The sequence below is a fragment of the Symphalangus syndactylus genome, chromosome 15, assembly GCF_028878055.3.
Source record: "Symphalangus syndactylus isolate Jambi chromosome 15, NHGRI_mSymSyn1-v2.1_pri, whole genome shotgun sequence".
In the NCBI taxonomy this organism is placed as follows: domain Eukaryota; kingdom Metazoa; phylum Chordata; class Mammalia; order Primates; family Hylobatidae; genus Symphalangus; species Symphalangus syndactylus.
The window spans coordinates 92966070-92988116 of record NC_072437.2 but is presented as its reverse complement, the minus strand read 5'-3'; the positions used below and the strand labels follow the sequence as shown (position 1 = coordinate 92988116).

At 41.1% G+C, this 22047-nt stretch overlaps 1 protein-coding gene across 1 annotated transcript in view; it reads right to left on the bottom strand.

The window, feature by feature from the left end:
- Nucleotides 1–16088: 16088 nt before the first annotated feature.
- LOC129463529 (protein POLR1D) overlaps nucleotides 16089–22047 on the bottom strand; it is a 48711-nt gene continuing 42752 nt past the window's right edge. Inside the window, exon 3 of the mRNA XM_055244140.2 lies at nucleotides 16089–17808. Coding sequence (XP_055100115.1) covers nucleotides 17541–17808 — 268 coding nt within the window. The 3' untranslated portion in view covers nucleotides 16089–17540. The remainder of the gene's footprint in view (nucleotides 17809–22047) is intronic.

Below are 22047 nucleotides of genomic sequence, written 5' to 3'. Positions count from 1 at the left end.
TGATCTATTTATATGGACATATATGAAATAACAATTATTGTCCTTAGCTACTAGTTCTATCATCTCTGACACCTCTATGTCTTTTTTTGTCTTTCTCCTCCTAAAGGCTTGTGTTTTTCTGCTTCCTTTCATGCCTTCTAATTTTTGATTGAGTGCCAGGCATTGTGATTTTATCTGGTGATGCTGTACATCTTTGGATTCCTGTGATCAGTCTATAACTTTGTTCTGGAATGCAATTAGGTTACTTGGAAACAATTTATTTATTTTAGGTCTTGCTCTTAATCTTTATTTGGTGGATTCAGAAAACTATTTAGTCTAGGGCTAAATTTGCCCTACTACTGAGGCAAAATTCATTTAAGTACTCTGAAGTTTTGTGAATTGTTAGGTTTTCCACTATGGCTAGCAAAACTAGAAACTATTCCTAACCCTATGTGAGCTTTGAGGATTGTTTCATTTAAAGCCTTCATGATTGTTGTTTTTATTCCTAGCCTCAGATAGTTTTCTTTACACACATTCACTGATCAGTATTTATCTGAATATCTTATAGTGACCCTTTGGTGATCTTGGCTTCATTTTTTGTGATGTCTCCTCTTCAACATGTTCCCCTGTAAACTTTAGCTGCTGTGGCCCCCTCTAGAGTCCCAGAAAGTTCTGTCTTCTCAACTCAGGAGAACCCTAAGGCTCTACCTGGATTCCTGTTTCCTGCACCATAGCCTAGGAACTTTCTCCACACAAGGGCAATCATAGGGTCCACCTCATTTGTTTTCTTCTACTCAAGGATCATTATTCTTTGTTGCCTGATGCCCGTATCTTGAGATCTGTTTTTCACATGTTTCATCTTTTTGTTTTTTTAGGTTATTTTATGTGGGAGGGTAAATCTGGTCCTCTCAAGAGAGTACATCTGGTGTACCACTTTGGCCAGAAGCAGAAGTTCACTTCAGTTCTTAGTACATTAATTTCATAGGTTCTTTTTTACACATGTACAACCCAAGATCTTCACCCTACCTTTCTACATATAAACTAGCTAATATGTAAATAAACATATAGTATAAGTTTGAAAAGTGATTCAGTTGTATATTTTTAGAAACAGATGGAGTGGTAGTAAACCAGAAAAAATTTACACTTGCAAAGAAAGGTAATGACAATATTCTTTTAGAGTTTTCAGAATATCTGCCATAAAAGTTGTTTTCCCTCATCATTCTCCTCTCTCTATGGATATATAAATCCATTCATTATATGTATATATTCATTATCTATAATTATACCTTTCCAAGGGCTGTACTTGTTCATCCTCAGTGTAAGAGAAACCTCTGGGAGGTGGACAAGGTGAATAGAAGGAAAGCAAGACTTAAAGCAACAACAAACTTAAATTGTAGGCAAGAGAAGGACTTCGGTATCACACAGTTTATATTAGCTGACTGGTTTTCCAGCTCATACAAGTAGTCCTAAGGTTATTTTTCCTGTAGCTTCACGCAGTTTTTCCAGACCTCAAGGTAGTCTTTACTCAGTCATAGATGCCAATGGATAATCCCTTTACCCTTCTCACACTGAGACTGCGTTTGTCTTCCTGCAGGAAAAACCCTTGAACCACAGAGAGAATAGAAAGACTATAATTAAAACCTGAACATAGCTCATTGACTGGGTAACACAACAGTTTGCATCCTCTTCCACTGAAAGAAAATCAAAATCCTTGCTGGGCTTCTTTGAATCTTGGAGGCACTATATGTCTAGAGTGACTTATTTGCCTGGAACAGTTCAAGTTTATGCCTGTTGTCTTGATGTTTTTAAGTAATTCTTTTGTTTTAAAGTGCCTGGGCTGGGACAACAAATTACATAGTGCCCTACTCTGCCATATTTGAGTGATTCTCTATCCATTTACCAAGAAATATGTAAAGCTAGCAGGTCTGAGTGGCATCAAGAGCAAGAGAATGCTTCCTAGCTGGGTCATGCACAATGTGACTATCATCCTCAGGCTTTCTGATCTAGCAAATCTAGTGATACTTAGTATGTCTGAAGTAGAAGATACTCTACTGAGCCCTGGGCAAACTCATGGGAGAATTGTAGTTCCAGTTACAGTGTTTGAAAGAAGCTATACTCTCCTGAGCAAATAGCTAATCTCCTCTTGAGAAACAGTTCCTAGATGTCTATTGGGTCTGAGTGGGGACTAAACACTTGATTAGAGGATATTAACTGACCATATGACTCAAACTGCTCATTATGAACTGCCCATTATGATGTCATCCAAACATCACACATTTGGGCATATGAGGCAGCACTTTACCTTCAAACAAAGTTTTCATATGAGATCAGGCACAAGCAGGTCCTGAAGGCAGGAGCCTGAAGATCAGGCACCACCTGACAGGTAGAATTCAGAAGAAGTGGCTCAGACTTCCTGATGTCCTGCTTATCTCCTTCATCCCTCTGGTCTCATTTACAACTTCCTTCTGCTGGTTATAGGGATGGCTACAGCATTACAGCCCCACTCATGGGTGGCCCTGAAGGACACTGGGGAAAGGAATCTTCCCAGTGGGTAGAATATCTAGCAGGACATTTGTTGTCTAACTTAAATGGAAGAAGAAGTCAGAGGTGCATATCTATACTGATTCATAGTCACTGGACAATGATTTGGCCAGATGGTCAGAGACACGGTAGAAACAAGATCAGAGAATTAGAGACAAGGAAGTTTGTGCCAGAGATATATGGCCAAGCCTCTTAGAATGCACAGCGTGAGATGAATTGATACCTCACATGAATGTTTGCCAGAGGGAGCCCATGGTAGAAGAGGATCTCACTAACCAAATGGACAACATGACTCACTATGTAGATCTCAGTGAACTACATCTGAGGAGTTTGTGTACAACGTGGTCATGGTGGCAGGGCTGGAGATTAGGCAGCCATGGCTATTGCCACTGTGCTGATCTGACTACTACTACCGCTGTAGAGTATCCAACCTGCTAACTCCCATTGAGTACCATGCCCTGAAGGGACCAGCCAATCTCCTAGTGGCTAATTGATTGCACTCGACTCCTTACATCATGGAGAGGGCAGTAGTTTATCCTCATTGAAGTAGACATTCTGAATATAGATTTGCCTTTCCTGTCCACCATGCATCTAGCATCTCCATCCATTGTGTGTCTTATTCACAATCATGTTATTCCTTACAATGTTGCATCTGGCAGAAATTTATTTTACAGCAAAAAGTTGACTCAATATGCTCAAAGGATTCACTATTCTTACAATAAACACCATCAGCTAGAAGTCACTCATCCTATAGAATGGTAGGATGGCCTTTTGATGACTCATTCATAATATCAGCTCAGAGATTTATAAGTGAAGTTAGGGTTTTGTTCTATACAATAGCCAATATATGGTGCAGTTTCTCTTCTTATGGTGCATAAGCAGAAAAAATGGGTCAGATGATGAGACAGAGTTTAGGGTGCAAGAAGCTAACTAGGGGTCAACACCTGTGTAAGGAAGCAGGCAGAAGCACGATTGAAGTTGTGAAAGATGAAGAAGTTGAACTGCCCTGCAGGCCAGACAGAGCCTTGCCAAACCAGTGGGGAACTCCGAGGAAGTCCTGCCTGCCAGTTTCCCACCTGGAGCAGAAACAGTGGTGCTTTTATCTCTCCACCTTGCTCAATCACCAGATGCAGGCCACACCCAGAAGGGCATGTTTTTCTCTGCAGCTCAGACTGATGTTGAGGAGCTGGGAGCTGGAAGCCACCTGGTGACTGCACTCCCTGCAGCTGGTCAGCCCATCCTTCTCGAGGGGCATCTGAATGGCATTTTCATCAGGTCTACAATTTTATGTACATGCCACATTCTCCTATTGATGGACTCCTGGGCTTTCCCACTTTGAAGCAATTATCAGTTATGAATGTTAGGAACACTTTTGTACAAGTTTTAGTGTGACCAAGTGCTTTCGTTTCTCTTGGGTAAATATCTAGGAATGGAATTGCTGGGTCATGAGGTAGGTGTATGTTTAGTTTTATAAGAAACTACTAAGGCTGGGCCAGATGGCTCACACCTATAATCCCAGCACTTTGGGAGGCCGAGATGGGCGGATCACTTGAGGTCAGGAGTTCAAGACCAGCCTGGCCAACATTGTGAAATCCCGTCTCTACTAAAAATACAAAAATTAGCTGGGTGTGGTGGCGCATGCCTGTAATTCCAGCTACTTGGGAGGCTGAGGCAGGAGAATCGCTTGAACCCAGGAGGTGGAGGTTGCAGTGAGCCGAGATTGCGCCATTGAACTCCAGCCTAGGTGACAGAGTCAGATTCTGTCTCAAAAAACAAACAGAAAAACAAACCAAAAAAACTACTAAAGTGATTATGCCATTTTACGCTCCCACAAGGAAGATATGTTAATTCTGGTTGCCCTAGCTCCTCACTGAGATTTGGAGTTGTCAGTCTCTTTAATTTTAGCTCTTCTGTTGGGTGTGTACTATCCCATTTTGGTTTTAATTTGCAATTTCTTGATTACTGACGATGTTGAGCACTTAATCAAATACAGTCATGTGTCACTTAACGATGTGGATATATCCTGAGGACTGCATTGTTAGATGATTTTTTTTTTTTTGAGATGGAGTTTTGCTCTCGTTGCCCAGGCTGGAGTGCAATGGTGCGATCCAGCTCCAGGGTTCAAGCAATTCTCCTGCCTCAGCCTCCCAAGTAGCTGAGATTACAGGCATGCATCACCACACCCGGCTAATTTTGTATTTTTAGTAGAGATGGAGTTTCACCATGTTGGTCAGGCTGGTCTTGAACTCCTGACTTCAGGTGATCCGCCTGCCTCTGCCTCCCAAAGTGCTGGGATTACAGGCATGAGCCACCGTGCATGGCCCAGATGATTTCACCACTGTGTGTACATCATAGAGTGTACACTTACATACAGCTAGATGGTGTAGCTTACTACACACCTAGGCTATATGGTGTAGCCTATTGTTCCTAGGCTACAAACCTGTACAGCATGTTACTGTACTGAATACTGTAGGCAATTGTAATACAATGGCAAGCATTTGTGTATCTAAATATAGGAAAAACGGGAAAAGTACAACATAAAAGATAAAAAACTGTATACCTGTATAGGACACTTACCGTGAATGGGGCTTGTAGGACTGGAAGTTCCTCTGGGTGAGTCAGTCAGTGAGTGAGTGGTGAGTGAATGTGAGGGATTAGCACATGACTGTACACTACTGTAGACTTTAGAAACACTTTATACTTAGGCCACAGTAAATTTATTAAATAAGATTTTTTTCTTCAATAACAACCTTAGCTTACTGTAACTTTTTTTGTTATAAACTTTTAATTTTTAAAAACTTTTTGGCTTTGTAATAACACAGCTTAAAACATGAACACATTGTACAGTTGTACAAAAATATTTTATTTATATCCTTATTCTATATTCTATAAGCTTTTAACTATATATATTTTTTTATATTTTAAACATTTTTGTTAAAAACTAAGACACAAGCACAACACATAAGCCTAGGCCTATATGGGAGCAAGATCATCCACATCACTGTCTTTCAGCTCCCCATCTTGTCCTATTAAAAAGTCTGCAGGGGGCCGGGCGTGGTGGCACACGCTTGTAATTCCAGCACTTTGGGAGCCGAGGCGGGCGGATCACGAGGTCAGGAGATCGAGACCACGGTGAAACCCCGTCTCTACTAAAAATACAAAAAATTAGCCGAGCATGGTGGCGGGCGCCTGTAGTCCCAGCTACTCGGAGAGGCTGAGGCAGGAGAATGGCGTGAACCTGGAAGGCGGAGCTTGCAGTGAGCCGAGATCGCGCCACTGCACTCCAGCCTGGGCGACAGAGCGAGATTCCGTCTCAAAAAAAAAAAAAAAAAAAAAAAAGTCTGCAGGGGTAATAACACGCACGGAGCCGTCATCTCCTATGATACCAACACCTTGTTCTGGGATACTCCCTTCAGGGACCTGCCTGGCTGTTCCACAATTAACTTTTTTTTTTTAAAATAAGTAGAGAGTACACTCTAAAATAACAATAAAAATATAGTAAATACATGCACCACTAATATGGTTATTAATTATCATTATTGAGTATTATTCACCGTACATAATTGCATGTGCTGTACTCTGATATGACCGGCAGTGCAATAGGTTTGTTAGCCCCAGCACCACCACAAACATCTGAGTGATGTCACCACTTTGAGCCCTTGTGAACATGTGTGAGGGAAAAGAACTGAACAGGGTGGGGATAAGTCACTGGGTTTGCTCCCTACACATTTCTTTTTCTTTCTTTTTTTCTTTACAGATTTTTTTTTGTTACAAATTTATATACGTCTATATTTTAAGAGTACACATAAAAAGAAAAGAAATGTATTAATAATACTCTCAGCTGGGCGCAGTGGCTAATGCCTGTAATCCCAGCACTTTGGGAGGCCAGGTGGGTGGATCACTTGAGGTCAGGAGTTCGAGACCAGCCTGGCCAACATGGTGAAACCCCCATCTACTAAAATAAAAAAAATTAGCTAGGCATGGTGGCGCGTGCCTATAATCCCAACTACTTGAGAGGCTGAGGCAGGAGGAGAATCGCTTGAACCCAGAAGGCAGAGGTTGCAGTGAGCTGAGATCACACCATTGTACTCCAGCCTGGGCAACAGAGCAAGACTCTATCTCAAAATAATAATAATAACAATAATAATAATAATACTATCCCCTCTCACTCCAGAGCCAGCCACTGCTATTAGTCTGATACATATAGTTCTATGTATTATATGTACATAGTTGTATGTGCATAAGACGTCAGTTTGATGCATAAGTTTTGAGCCATGGGCATATTATTTAAAAAATAAAGTTATTTTATTTTAAATAAATGAATTAAGTTGATGTATATGCTGCTGTCATTTGGATATTTGACCCTCCAAATCTCATGTTGAAATATGATCCCCAACATTGGAGGTGGGGCCTAGTAGGAGGTATTCCATGTACATACAACTAGGCCATGCCCTCCCACACTTGTGAGTGCACACACAAACACTTAAGAAATCACATACAAATGGGGTCATATTTGCTTAAAGTTCTGCAGCTTGCTTTTTTCACATAACAATACATCATTTCCATCAAAATGCATATATCTTAGTCCATTGTGTGTTGCTATAAAGGCATGCCTGAGTAATTTATTTAAAAAAGAGGTTTATTTGGCTCACAGTTCTGCAGGCTTTACAAGAAGCATGGTGCCAGCATTTGCTTCTGGTGAAGGCTTCAAGCTGCTTCCACTCATGGCAGAAGGTGAAGAGGAGCCACAAGTGCAGAGACCACCTGGTAGGAGAGGCAACAAGGAGTGGGAGGTGCCAGGCTCTTTGTAACAACCAGCTCTCATGGGAACTAACAGAATGAGAACTCACTCACCACCCCCACCTCCTAGGGATGGCATAAATCTATTCATGAAGAATTTGCCCCCATGACCCAAACACCCAACCAGTAGGCCCCACATCCAACATTAGGGATCAAACTTCAGCATGAGGTTTGGAAGGTCAAATATCCAAATGATAGCCACATAATATACTTAATTCATTTATTTAAAATAAAATAACTGTTTTCAAAATAATGCCCATGGTTCAAAACTATGTGGATCGAATGGAAACAGCAAAACTGGAGGTCTGCCTTCCACTCTCCATTTCCCACTCTGTTTACAGTCTCTTAAGTATTGCATAGAGGTAGTCTATGCAAAGAATGGTATGTGTATGTCTGTATACAGATAAATTACCATATCTATACAAAGATGTTCCATTTTATTTTATTATACAAATGGTAATGTTATACATACCATTCTGTATCTTGCTATTTTTCTTAAAATATCTAGGAGCTTTTTTTTTTTTTAATCCTTGCATAGTGATTATAGTAGCAAAGGTCCTTTGGCTACAAGCAATAGAAATCTACATAATAAATTTAAGCACAAAGGGAAGTTATTGGAAGGATGCTGATGAACAGCTTCCCAACCAAGCTTTGGAAAGGACAAGAACAGGATTCTCTGGGGAGCTTAGCAGCAGGAACACAAGGACCATCTCTTTTAGACACTCACATCCAATGACTTCAGCTCCAACTGCCTTCTCTCTCTGTATGTTTCTGTTCAGGTTCCAAACTCCTGAGAGAATCTATAGGCCTAATCTGAGCCTCCTTTGGTCATATCCCCATCCTTGGATAAACCCTTTTTGGCTTCAGGTGTGAAGTAGTCTGTCTGATTGGCCCAGCCTGGTTCACGTACCCACCTCTATGGCTGGGGCAGGCTCCATTACAAAATGAAGGCTAGGAAGAGGTACTGGGCAGAGAAGGTCATTTCAGTGCACCCCTACACTGTACATAAACAGAGAGACACACAGAGTTCCAAAAATATCCCAGTCTAATCCAAGTAACTGTCCTACATACAAACTCACTTCCTCATTGGCAGAGCCAGCATCACACCCAACTACTGCTTCTAGAAGTGATGTCATGGGACTACTGAGCTCCAGCACCTCAGCTGATTTACTTTACTTTTAGTTCTGTCTCAAGTCTCCACTCACTTCTGTGGACTCAAGTATAAACCAAACCACAGGCAATACATTGAATATACAATAGTAAGGGAAAGGAGAAAGAAAGATCAAGAAAAATAATTTAAATCATGAAAAGTTATAGTCTTCGTTTCTTTAACTGGTTATAACAGCGTAGCTGGTGTTTCTGAGTCCTCTCCCATTCCATGAAACAGTTGCCTTCTGCCAGCACCTTAGCTCGCTGGGACTCTTTGTCTAGTGGGGTAACCTAAATTTTCATTCATGAAGTAAAATCCGTAAAGTCCATGTCAGGGCTGCCACTTGGAACTCTAAGTGATGGAACCTGCACAAGGGCGCCCAGATGTGAGTGCGAATGGAGGCAAAATCCAGCTTGCCAATGCATATAGCCTCCAGAATTTAGCCACCCAAAGCAGGCACCTTGCTCCCATTCACATAAAGGTGTTATATGGGCAAAGCATGCCCCTGGTCCACATGGCATGGCTACTTGATGCTTGGTCTTCCATTAACCTTTACCCCTGAGCATGATCCCACATGGAGGTGTACCAGGATTTCTCTTAAGCTTTCTCCAGCTTCCAAGATAAGAGTGCCAACCCCATTTTCTTTTAATATTCAGGGTCAAATTCCCCATTCAAGAGTGTGATCCTAAACAGGAGGCGGAAATTGCCACGTGGCAGATGTGGCAGTCTTTTTTTTTCCCCACAGGTTACTGGTTGAACAGGTGGTGTTTGGTTACATGAGTAAGTTCCATAGTAGTGATTTGTGAGTTCTTGGTGCATCCATCACCCAAGCAGTACACACCGCACCCTGTTTGTAGTCTTTTATCCCTCACCCCTTTCCCACCCTTTCCCCCTGAGTTCCCAAAGTCCACTGTGTCATTCTTAAGCATTTGCAGCCTCATAACTTAGCTCCCACTTATGAGTGAGAACATACGATGTTTGGTTTTCCATTCCTGAGTTACTTCACTTAAAATAATAGTCTCCAATCTCATCCAGGTCACTGCAAATGCCATTAATTCATTCCTTTTTATGGCTGAGAAGTATGCCATCATGTGTGTGTGTGTGTGTGTGTGTATCACAGTTTCTTAATCCACTTGTTGATTGATGGGCATTTGGGTTGATTGCAATGTGGCAGTCTTAACTTCCAATTCAGTGTCATTGCTTTTATGATCCCTGGTAGTACCCTTTCTCCACTGGATCCTAAAACAGACCTGCAGAGCTCAGAGATTTAGGGAGACTGAGCACATGCTTTTGAGAGTAAATCATTAATTTTAATTTTGAGATTTGCCACATCCTCCTCTTGGTTTCCAGACTAGTCATGTCCTGGCTTTGGGAGAAAAACCAATTTGTTGGTCACTAATTCAGAGTACATACTGCATCCTGTAAAAGAGCATCCTAATCTCATAATGCATTGGGAACACGGGGAAATGAACATAGTTAACATGCAAGAAAAGACATTTGTGATTTATTTTCATTTCTACATTGATATAATTATTACTATGTTTGTTCATATAGTTCTAAAGCAGAATAATTAAAACAAGAACAAAAGCCCAGTGATTAAATCAGAAGAAAGTTTTAGCAAACATCTAGATAAGGATACTATATTGTCTGCTTAGGCTGCCATTGCAAAGTACCACAGCCTGAGTGGCTTCAACAACAGAGATTTATTTTCTCACAGTTCTGGAGGCTGGAAGTCCAAGATCAAGGTATCTGTAGGGTTGGTTTCTCCTGAGGCCTCTCTCCTAGACTTGCAGATGGAAGCCTTCTCCCCACATCCTCACATGGTCTTTCCTCTGCATGCAGGAGCCCCTGGTGTCTCTTTGTGTATCCAAATCTTTTTCTTTTTCTTTTTCTTTTTTTGAGGTGGAGTTTCACTCTTGATGTCCAGGCTGGAGTGCAATGGCACAATCTTGGCTCACTGCAACCTCTACCTCCTGTGTTCAAGCAATTCTCCTGCCTCAGCCTCCTGAGTAGCTGGGATTACAGGCACGTGCCACCACGCCTGGCTAATTTTGTATTTTTAGTAGAAACGGGGTTTCTCCAGGTTGGTCAGGCTGGTTTTGAACTCCTGACCTCGGCCTCCCAAAGTGCAGGGATTACAGGCATTAGCCACCTCACCTGGCTTTCTTCTTCTTTTTTTTTTAAACAAGGATACCAGTCAGATTGCATCAAGGCCACCCTAACAGTCTTTTACCTTAGCTACTTCTTTACAGTCCCAATCTTCAAATACAGTCCCATTCTGAGGTACTGGAGGTGAGGGCTTCGGCATATAAATTTGAGGAAGACACAATTCAACCCATAACAGATAAATACTGAAGCCAAACACAAAATCAACTGTGAAACTCTTAGAAGAAGGCGTACTTTGTCAACAAAAGAGAACATTTTAAATATTTCTGGAAATACTGAGCCATTGTACCCTCTTACAAATTTTTTGAGTATCTGCATTACCACACCTTTGTCAGAAGAATTACTTAAAATGACAACAGCAAAAACAAAAACAAAAACCTCAGTCTTTGCTAAATTGAAAGGTAAAAAAAAATTTTTTTAATTTGCATCTTTTTTTGTTTACTGCTGATTTGAACATTTTATCTTTTTATTTATTTATTTATTTATATTATACTTTAGGTTTTAGGGTACATGTACACAATGTGCAGGTTTGTTACATATGTATCCATGTGCCATGTTGTTTTGCTGCACCCATTAACTCGTCATTTAGCATTAGTTATATCTCCTAATGCTGTCCCTCCCCCCTCCCCCCACCCCACAACAGTCCCCAGAGTGTGATGTTCCCCTTCCTGTGTCCATGAGTTCTCATTGTTCAGTTCCCACCTATGAGTGAGAACATGCGGTGTTTGGTTTTTTGTCCTTGTGATAGTTTACTGAGAATGATGTTTTCCAGTTTCATCCATGTCCCTACAAAGGACATGAACTCATCATTTTTTATGGCTGCATAGTATTCCATGGTGTATATGTGCCACATTTTCTTAATCCAGTCTATCGTTGTTGGACATTTGGGTTGGTTCCAAGTCTTTGCTATTGTGAATAGTGCCGCAATAAACATACGTGTGCATGTGTCTTTATAGCAGCATGATTTATAGTCCTTTGGGTATATACCCAGTAATGGGATGGCTGGGTCAGATGGTATTTCTAGTTCTAGATCCCTGAGGAATCGCCACACTGACTTCCACAATGGTTGAACTAGTTTACAGTCCCACCAACAGTGTAAAAGTGTTCCTATTTCTCCACATCCTCTCCAGCACCTGTTGTTTCTTGACTTTTTAATGATGGCCATTCTAACTGGTGTGAGATGGTATCTCACTGTGGTTTGAACATTTTTTCTTATGCTTATTGGACAGTTGTATTTTCTCTTCCATGAACATTTCATCTTTACCAATTTTTTTACTGTGCTCTCAGTGTATTTCTAGTAGTTTTACATGAGCTGGTTATATATTATACATTGCCTGCTGTGGCTGCTGTTAAAACTTTAGAGATTCACATACATATTTTTAAGATTCATCAGATGCATGTTTTTAGAATTCATCAAAATGAAAATTTGGACTCTTTAACAAAATGAAAATGAAGGAATCTGCACTGTTTTTGTGCTGATGAACAACTACCAACTGCTTCACCAGTATGGAAGATCAGAATAACTGCAGGCAGGGCCAAAAAAATTTCAGGAAGCAAATATTGTACTGAACAAATACTCTGTAGCTTTAAATATGGAAGACACAAGCATGGCCTAGATTTTGGGAACGGGGTTAAATTGTCCAGGTCTGGGCTCAGCATGTGCTTGTCATAATCCCCTGACTCTCTAAGTGTTCACTGAGCGAGAGAATGAATGGGTACACCAGTGGTCTGTTCTTCATGCAGGATATGGGATTAAAAATAAGTCTTGTGGGGTTTTCTTTGTAAATTGGTACTGAGCTTTGAAAGGAGTATTTAGCAGACTGATGAGTGTAATTTGGAGTAGATAGGGGCTTGTAATTGGACAGTATATACTAGTTCAACTTGAAGGAGCTGCCACTGAGGAATTAATAAGAAAAAACAGTCCAGGAAGGACAAGGGACCACCACTTAGGGCAGGCTATACACTTACGTGGAGGAGAAGTGTCTCCCTCAGGTGTTTCATACGATGTGTTATATCTGGTATTTGTTTCACATAAGGAGTATTTATAAGTTATCGAAACCAAAGGTGAATATTACAGGACTATATGGATGGGAGAAATAGTTCATCTTTCATCTTACCAACTATTAATGATGCTCCAAAATCCATGTTTATTATTGGCCTTTTCATGGTAATGTTCATTGAGATTTATAACATGGATTACCAAATAAAAACTTATTTATAAGTTGCCTTTGAATTCTGCCTTCAGAGTTGTCTTGCCAGTTTAATGAGGATTAATTTACTTTCCTCTTTATGTGTTCCTGTGCGTAAAAGGGCATGCTTCCTGGGCATCTTTTCCATGTTGAGAACAAGAGTTTCCACTTGGCAAACTAACCTTCTCAGTATCTAGACTCAGAAGAGCCATGGGTGAGGCTCCATTTATGATCTGCTGACATGGCTTTCCAAGAGATAGTTTCTCAAATTCCTTGGATTATAGAATGTTTTCTATGGTATCAAAGAGGCCCCGTCCCAAGGATTTCTTCACTCCCAAATCTCACTATTCATTTTTTTTTTTTTTTTTGAGACAGAGTCTCACTCTGTCGCCCAGGCTGGAGTGCAGTGGCGCAATCTGGGCTCACTGCAAGCTCCGCCTCCTGGGTTCACGCCATTCTCCTGCCTCAGCCTGCGGAGTAGCTGGGACTACAGGCGCCCGCCACCGCGCCCAGCTAATTTTTTTTTTTTGTATTTTTAGTAGAGACGGGGTTTCACCGTGGTCTCGATCTCCTGACCTCGTGATCCGCCCGCCTCGGCCTCCCAAAGTGCTGGGATTACAGGCGTGAGCCATCGCGCCCGGCTCCAAATCTCACTATTCTTATGGATGGAGAAAAAAAATTCAAACATGGAAGATCTAAAATACTGGCTTCACCTGAGGTTTTAGTTTTCCATAGCTAGATTCCATTAGCTGCCATTTAACCATTTCACAAGAGTTGTGAGAGTTTTTCTCTTGGATTCAGATCGCTGTCTACACTGGCCCTTGGGAAACAGTCCCCCGTACAAATGTTCTTTGCTGGGGCTTCCATGTTCCGATCTACGGGAGTAGATTTTGGCTTGCAAAATGCAGTGATTATAAAAGTTCTTTAGGCTCTTAAATTGGGAAGACATGGAGCATATATACCTTGAGATGACCCTCCAGTCCTGTGTTTTGAGGGAGCTGAGTTTGGATTAAGTTTAGCATAGGGTAGAGGAAAGAGTATGGGTTTTTGATTCAGACAGTCTTGGCTTCAGCTAGCATTTCTGCCACTTCCTAGTTCTGTGATTTTGGGCAAAGTTTTTAATCCATCCTTGGTTTCCCTTATTTGTAAAATGAAGGTGAGTAGCATCTTCTTCATAGGGTTGTGGGATAACTACATGGACACAGGTAAAAGATATAACAGTGTTTGGCCACAGGTGATAGACAGTCACTGTTACTGTCCACACAGGTCCAATACAGCTTACAAACACCTCATAGGGAGAATATTTATGGGTTTCCTAGATTCAGCTCCTCTGGGAAGGGGAGTCCTCTATACTGGATACAAGACAACAGAACACTCCTTAGGAAAGTGATGAGGCTTCATTTCATCAGGAACCCACCTCATATAATGTCTATTAAATAGGCACTGCTTATCCACCAGATATTCTTTATGATTCTAAGGTGATGGCATGACCTCTACGAATGACGAATATGTAACTAATTGTAAAAATATGGGCTGGGTGTTGTGGCTCACGCCTGTAATTCCAGCACTTTGGGAGGCAGAGGTGGGCAGATCACCTGAGGTCAGGAGTTCAAGACCAGCCTGGCCAACAAGGTGAAACCCTGTCTCTACTAAAAATATGAAATTAGCCAGGTGGCACATGCCTGTAGTCCTAGCTACCCGGGAGGCTGAGGTAGGAGAGTCGCTTGATCCTGGGAGGCAGAGGTTGCAGTGAGCTGAGATCGTGCCTTTGCACTCCAGCCTGGGCAACAGAGCAAGACTCCATCTCAAAAAATAAATAAATACATAAAATAAGTGCCATGCTAAGTCACTTGAATAATCAGTGAAAGAATAAATGCTACCCCATAGATCTGAAGCAGATGTGCCAATGTGCCCCCCGCTCCCCTGCCAACCTCCCAGCAAAAAAAAAGTCCACAGGGAAATTCAAAACTCCACAGCCATCTTCCAGAATCAGCTCTGAGGAAATGTCCTTTAGTGCTTAGCCTGCTGCGCCCTAAAGTAAAACCCACTGAGACTTATAACATGTGTTTCCAAATAAAAATTTATAAACTGCCTACTCAGAGGGACCTACCCTAAGTCCCTCCCCCTTCATACATGGGCGATTCAGAAAGACTAGCCACCAATCGGTGACCAGATATGGCTGGGAACCATAGCTTTTTGCTTATATTTCTTAGAGGCTATGTTTTCTAATATGAGATAAAACAAAATTATGTCAAGTTGCATTTGTGTTTAAGTCTTAATGGTTTCTAGTGGAAGCATAGAACGCAGTTCCTAAAATTCAGGGCTATTTGCACTTCTTTCTCTACCTATTGAAAGTTAAAGACTCACTCCAAACATCTTAGTTTGCACATGAAAAAATGCAGTCCAGAAAAGTGACCCAGATAAGGCCTGAAGCTAGCCAGAAGCAGAGGCAGGACTAAGATTCAATTTCTCTAACCTCTATCCCAGGCTTTGTGATCTCTAAATATAGCTACAATGGAGATCAGATAGTAACACAGGCGGATGGGAGCTCTTGGCAGCGCCAGTATGTTAACCACAGAAACAGGAGGTGGCTGGTGCATGTATCTCATGACCAATCCCTCCCCTAACATCTACTATATACATAGGGAATAAAAATAGATAATTTTCTCTTGACATTTTTAAACAGGAAATCATGGCTGCTCTTGATAGAAGCCTAAAGATTCCAATAAACTTTTCTGAAATAGAACAGTGCTTTTAAAAGGGAAAGTGGTTTTGTAGGCCACTTGTCCTTTAACACAACTTAAAGAAGAAAGGTAAGTATAGTTAGGCTAAAAAGCTTTCCTTAATTTTGAGTACAAAAATGTGTTTATTTCAGTCATTCCCTTTTAAAGGATAATGAACTTGTCAGTGTGTTATAAATTCAGAATGCAAGGCTGGGTGCAGTGGCCCACGCCTGTAATCCCAGCACTTTGGCAGGCCAAGGCGGGCAGATCACCAGAGCTCAGGAGTTCGAAACCAGCCTGGGCAACATGGCGAAACCCTCTCTCTACTAAAAATACAAAAATGAGCTGCACATGTTGGCGCACACCTGTAATCCCAGCTACTCAGGAGGCCGAGGCAGGAGAATCGCTTGAACCCAGGAGGCGGAGGTTGCAGTGGGTCGAGATACGTGCCATCACACTACAGCCTGGGGGAAAGAGCGAGACTCCGTCTCAAACAAAATAAAAAAAAAAAAATGAATAAATACAGAATGCATACACAAATGACACAATTCAGCTTTATTTTTACTTAATTATAACAATTTTTAAAAACTCCATGACTTTGTGCTATTTCTAATATTTGAATAAAAAACATTTCAAATTTTGCACAAATAATTTAGGCTAATACATAACTAGATTTGAATAAAGTCAGATGAAGCAATAATTCCTCCTCTGTGTTTGAAAGGAATGATTGTGGTTACAAAGTCACAGGATGAGTCCCTGGGATCTGGGGTGGGAGAAGGGGTGGATCAAGAATGATTTGGGTTTGTCACTCTCTAGCAGGCTGAGGGTGTGACACAGCAGCTTGGGGGCAGAGAGGTCTATTCTAGTTTCTAACACTCCGATGCTAACTTTTTGGATGTATTTCCTTCTAGCATGTAGAAAGGGCTTTTCTTGGCTGCCAGGAAGTGGGGAGCAGGGATGTGGCATGGTGATGATCTGAGGACAGCCAGGCATATGCTCAGACACTTTGGAAAACTGGGGAGGGGGAACAGGGAGACAGAATCTTCATCTTCTTCCTTTTGTGGACTGGGGAGGAGGGTGCTTGGTGACATTTTCCTGAGTATAAAGAAGGAATACAGGTTTGAAAGGTTTGTAATTGTATATGAAAACAGGTATTGAAAACCAATACTGGGGGAAAAAAGGCATTGTAAACACTTCTATTTAAAACGAAGATTTCTGGAACAACTATACTATATTGTGGGATCACAAGTCTTTAGCTGGTAAGATCTAGCACTGAAACAACTGTTAATTTTTAACTTGTGAGGGTTCTTTTTAAAGCACCACTTAAGACCTATATATTAAAAAAATTAAATACAGAAAGATTGTTCTATCTAATAAATGAGTTTGAGAATGCACAGGAAACAACAAAACCCATTTTTTAACCTCTGGTAACTGAAGTGGAGCATTAAATTCAAAGCCACTTTGAGGATTTCCTACATTGTTCACCTAAGGGAAAACAAATGCAGGGCTATCAAAGAGCTTCTCAATAAATTCCCAGACCTTGGAGGGCTACAGCTTTTCATAATATGGTCACTGGACTGATGATTTCTAAATTTTAAATGTGATACCCCCAAAAAGTAACATATAGGATTTATATTTTATTTTTCTGAGAAATGACCAAAAAATTGGAACTAGTTTTAACAATCTCCGAAAACTTTAAATTCTAGACATGTTTATTTTGAAACACACTTCCAAACAAGATAAACAACAATACGTATGTCTACTACACTGCGGAAGTAGCTTAAACTTGCCAAGACCTCCTCCTTTGTACTTGTTTCCTCAAGAGTTGCTAGGTCATTTTTTCCCGTGGCCAGCAGCCTCTTTAAAAACAACAAAGGACCTACTGTCAAAGTCACTCTCAGGTGTTTGCCCTGCCAGCTCATGCCTTCTCTGCACACCACACCCCCGAAGGAGCACGGAGGCCCGCAGGGCTGGCTGGCCCTGGTTCCAGCCTCACCGCCGGTTGGACCGCTTTTCGTACTTGTCCTGGCTGCTCCGCTTTCGTGGCGGGGAGTAACCGGCGGAACCTCGAGCGCGGAAGCTGTGCTTGTAAGGATGGCTTCTGTGTTTCTTCGGGTTTTCTTCTTTCTGGGCCTGGCTCTTCGCTGGTTCCTTATCGCCCTCTTTTTGTTCATGGTCTTGCTCTTTATGAGAGGGCAATGTGTTTTTAATTGTGTTAATTAGAAATCTTTTATTGGTGCTAGCAAGAGGACACTTCATCCTGGGGTGGGGAGGAGAAAAGAAAAAGCATCACAAATCAAATGGGTAACTCCGAAGCTGGACCCACTATCGTGATTAGTCCCAAAGAATCCTGCTCCCACAGAATCGAGTTTCTGAATTTGTTAGCTTTCCTTGCATGCCACCTAGTGTAAACTCTGAGTACCAGGGGGAAAAAAAAATCAAGATGATTGGAATTCTTGAGACAGACTGGCTGAACACGTTAAACCTTTCTTCCTTCCTGGGACTAAATTTCCTACTGAAGTTATATGTACAGCTATTGACTACATTGTGAACTAACAGAATCATTTAATATTTTCTTTCGAACTAGTAAGTGCCCTATTTGACTGTAACTTATTTTGGATCAAATGTATTGCATCTTGCGTTTTATTACCAGACAGTGAAAACTATTCCTTTCCAAGGAAGCTAAAAAGTATATTCTGCTGTATATTAAATACAGGAGCTAAAGGATCTACTATAGAATAAAAAAATTGTGTAAAGAATCTATAAATATGCAATAATCTTTTACTTAAAAAAATTCTTACACTTCTATTTTAGGATGCCAGGCTAGGAGCACTTTACTCAATCTCCTGCCCTGGTGAATTTCTGTGCAGGATATATTTCAGTACCTTCATGATTCAAGTTTACCTAGGAGAGGCTGCAACCAATCAAATTGCTAATTAATGTGCTTAGATCTACTTATATACTATTTATTATCTTTTTCAGGTGTTAATAAATCTTTCATTTTCAAAAAGATGACCCTATACAAATGAGAACTTTCATATTTCTCTTAGCCTTGAGGTGTCTGCCATATGATGGGCTACTTTAGGAGTATGCTGATTCTCAAAATCTCAAAATAATCACCTAGTTATTCAGGGTGGCTGGTATTAAACAAAAATGAATGTAGAATAGCCATCTTTCTATAAAACTTTGATTTACAGAGAACCCCAAACAACACTTCAAAATCAAGCCAACAACACTCCACATAGGAATTGTGTGGTCTAGTACTGTACAGGTGAAGTATAAGCAGTCAGGCATCAGCATAGCCTCACTCACAGAGGTCAGACCACCTCAGAAAACCAAAATGGCACTGAATCTGGAAGTAAAAGGAAGAAAAACAAGAATATACCTCCTGCTGCAAATAGGTAGCTCTTGAGCCTACAAGTACAGAGAAAATATCTGAGAAAAATCAGTGGTTACTCCCAGTGAGCTGTGCCTGGTTAATGGTCAGGCCAGAAAAGTGACAAAGGAATGAACTAGAACAAGGAGAAAACCAAATTTAGAAAAGGACAGTGGAGTGCAATAGGAACGGTGGGAACATTCAGAGGTGGTGACAGCTCTGGAGTTTAGAAGCCACAGTGAATGAGATGAGGGGCAAAGAAGAAAGGCAAAAACAAAGAAAAAACAGTTCTGCAAGTACGAACTATAGAGCTTCACGGAGCTTCCAGAAAAGGTACACCAGCATTATGCTGCCTTAGTAGTCTCAAGGTAAAGACATTTCTACCTCCTGGGGGCACGCTGGCATTAGGACACTCCTGTGCAGGAAGGCAGGCACGTGATGAGAGGCAAGCCGAGTTCTCCTGCAGGGTCTGACAGGGTACTACCGAATGCAGGTGTCGCTTTGGTGAAGACACTTGACCCACTGCAGTTGCAAACTCAGCAATGATTCAGAACAGTATTAAACACTGCCATGTTCCAAAACAGCGTAACACAGACAGCCTACAGGAAAAACTACCCTCCATCACAGAAAGTAAAAAGCTTAGAGGGCCCATCTTTGGCAATGGTGGCCTGGTGCTTACTACAGAAGCAAAATCTTTTTTATAGGCAAATGAACTACATGTGTCTCTTGGATATATAGGGCTAGGAGTAGCTGGTGAAACATGTCCAGCACCAGAAGAATTCTGGGGTCTTTTCACTGAAGTGGGCCATCTCAGTGGTGGTAAACTGGCCAGTTCTTCTCTGCATTAAACAAGGAAAGGTACTTTTCCCAGACGTGATGGTAATCCAGGATCTCAGAACAAAACCTTTGGTAACTACTGGTGAATTCCACTCTATTTTGCTGTTTTCAATGTCAGATCATCTTTAAAACCAAATGCTTCCTTGAGGTGAGCAAAGCCCTGCTACTAACTGCAGCGTTCACGCCAAGAGGCAGAGGGGACTGCACTTATCTTCCAACTGCTAGTGTAACCCACTGACTCAAAATAGTGACCCAAAGAGTTAGCGAGAGAATGAGATGGTTTTATAGAATAATTCCACAAGAAAACTTGCATTTACATCTCTTTTAACATCAGAGATGCAGTTTTTTAATGTTGGTTATGCCTCGGATTCTATTCTAGGCAAAAAGCCAAGGGTGGCTTGAGGAGGTCTTGGTTTACTGGGGTGGGGTGGAGGTGGGGTTTGAAAGTCAGACATCTCCCAGGCATGCCAGTACACATTTTAGAAGTGATGACAAGTGCTCATTCACACTCTACTAATAAATAGGGCAGGGCAATGAGATACAGTAGTTGCAAGCAGATGTGAAGGTACATATAGTAAATCATTTTATATAAAGAAATTCCGAAATCTGCACAGAATAGATCCAAGTGTAAGGACGGCAACATCAAAACCAATGTCTGAGGGAATCAGTGGGGAGAGCTTCTCTGGCCTTTAAGGTAGAAATTAATTGTGCTGAATCTCACAGTTGGTTGTTTCATTGCTAAGAAATCACACTACCTGAGACAGTGGCTGGGCACACATGCTCTGGAATCACACTATCAGACTGGACCTTGGGCATGTTACGTAATCTCCCTGCTGCCTCTTAGCTGTTAAGTGGGGATAATAATGGCGACTATCTTAAAGGGTTGCATGCAGATCAAATGACTGAGAACATGTAAAGTACTCAGAACAATGACTGACACATAAAGGCATTTGGTTAATTTCAGCTTTGGTTCACAGCCTACTATTTAATTGGCTGTGTGATCACAAGCAAGTTACTTAACTCCTCTTTGCATTCGTTTCCCCCACTTGCAAAATGGGAATAACAGACGTATCTACCTTATAAAGTTATCGTGAGGATTTAATGAATAATGCAAAAGGCATTTAGCATGGTATCTGGCATACAGCAAACTGCAACAAATGTTACCTACAGGTCCACAATTTCTTATCCCTAATTCCAAAATTTAAAAACCTATTAAAACCAAGTTATTTTTATGACACCAAAGTTTGTTTGGCAGCAAAACTTGATCTGACTTTACTTTGGGCTATTTATATAGTCTTTATCCCATTTAATATAAACATTCACGTTTTGCTGAAGAAATGATACCATGTTGAACAAGTACAGGGTAGTGGTGGTGGGGGGTCTAGTACATGCTATCTGTGCTGTAATACCTTTCTAAAATGTAAAAATATCTAAAATTGGAGACTTATTTGGATACAAAGGTTTTAGAAAAAGGATGGTGGACGTATATTATTTTACTCCCTCTTCATGAGAAAGAGTACACGTAGCTCTCAAATAGGCTAATACATCCGGAATTTTTGCAAGATGGCAACTCAAGATATCCTAAAGCCTCAAATCACCTGTGATAATAAGTTAATCAAGAACAGAGTAGAATCTCTACGAAAGAAAAGATTAAGAAAAAAGTAAGCCATCATTAAAAGTTAATGAGACACTTTACATAAGTTTCCAAAAAAAGGGTTAAAATTTAAAAGTTTGGGTACTTTTAACATGGTTAGATTTGTATTTGTAGAAATTTCAGATTGCATGCTATCTCAATTCTCCATTGCTACCGGGATCAAGAGGCTACTACGTACTACCTTTGAGCTTATCATTTGTATTTCCAACTGTTCCACAAACCCTCTATGCCTCTGTCCTCAGATATAAAACTAAAGGTTGAAGTAGGTAGGTGATCTCTAGAGTCCCTTCCAGTTTTAGGATCCTCTGCTCATGCTCTGTACATTAACTCTTTAGAAAAGTTCACTCTTCTCATTTATCACATTAGGAAATTATTTCTTACTGCCATTTCCCGCCTCCCCCGATCCCCCACAGTATTTGAGATGACATGATAAGCTGGCATTAGACACTCCACCATTCCCGGCTTTTCTCGTATCAGCTTTAGGGTAACCATCTGAGCCCTGAAATTGAGCATAAGATCATAGGCCATGGCTGCCTGCTGTGTCTGCACCGTCTGTCACTGTCTATGCCCAAAAGGTGTGCTGGGGGAAGGACGGGAGGAGGCCACAGGACAGGGCAGCTGCTTTCCTGTCT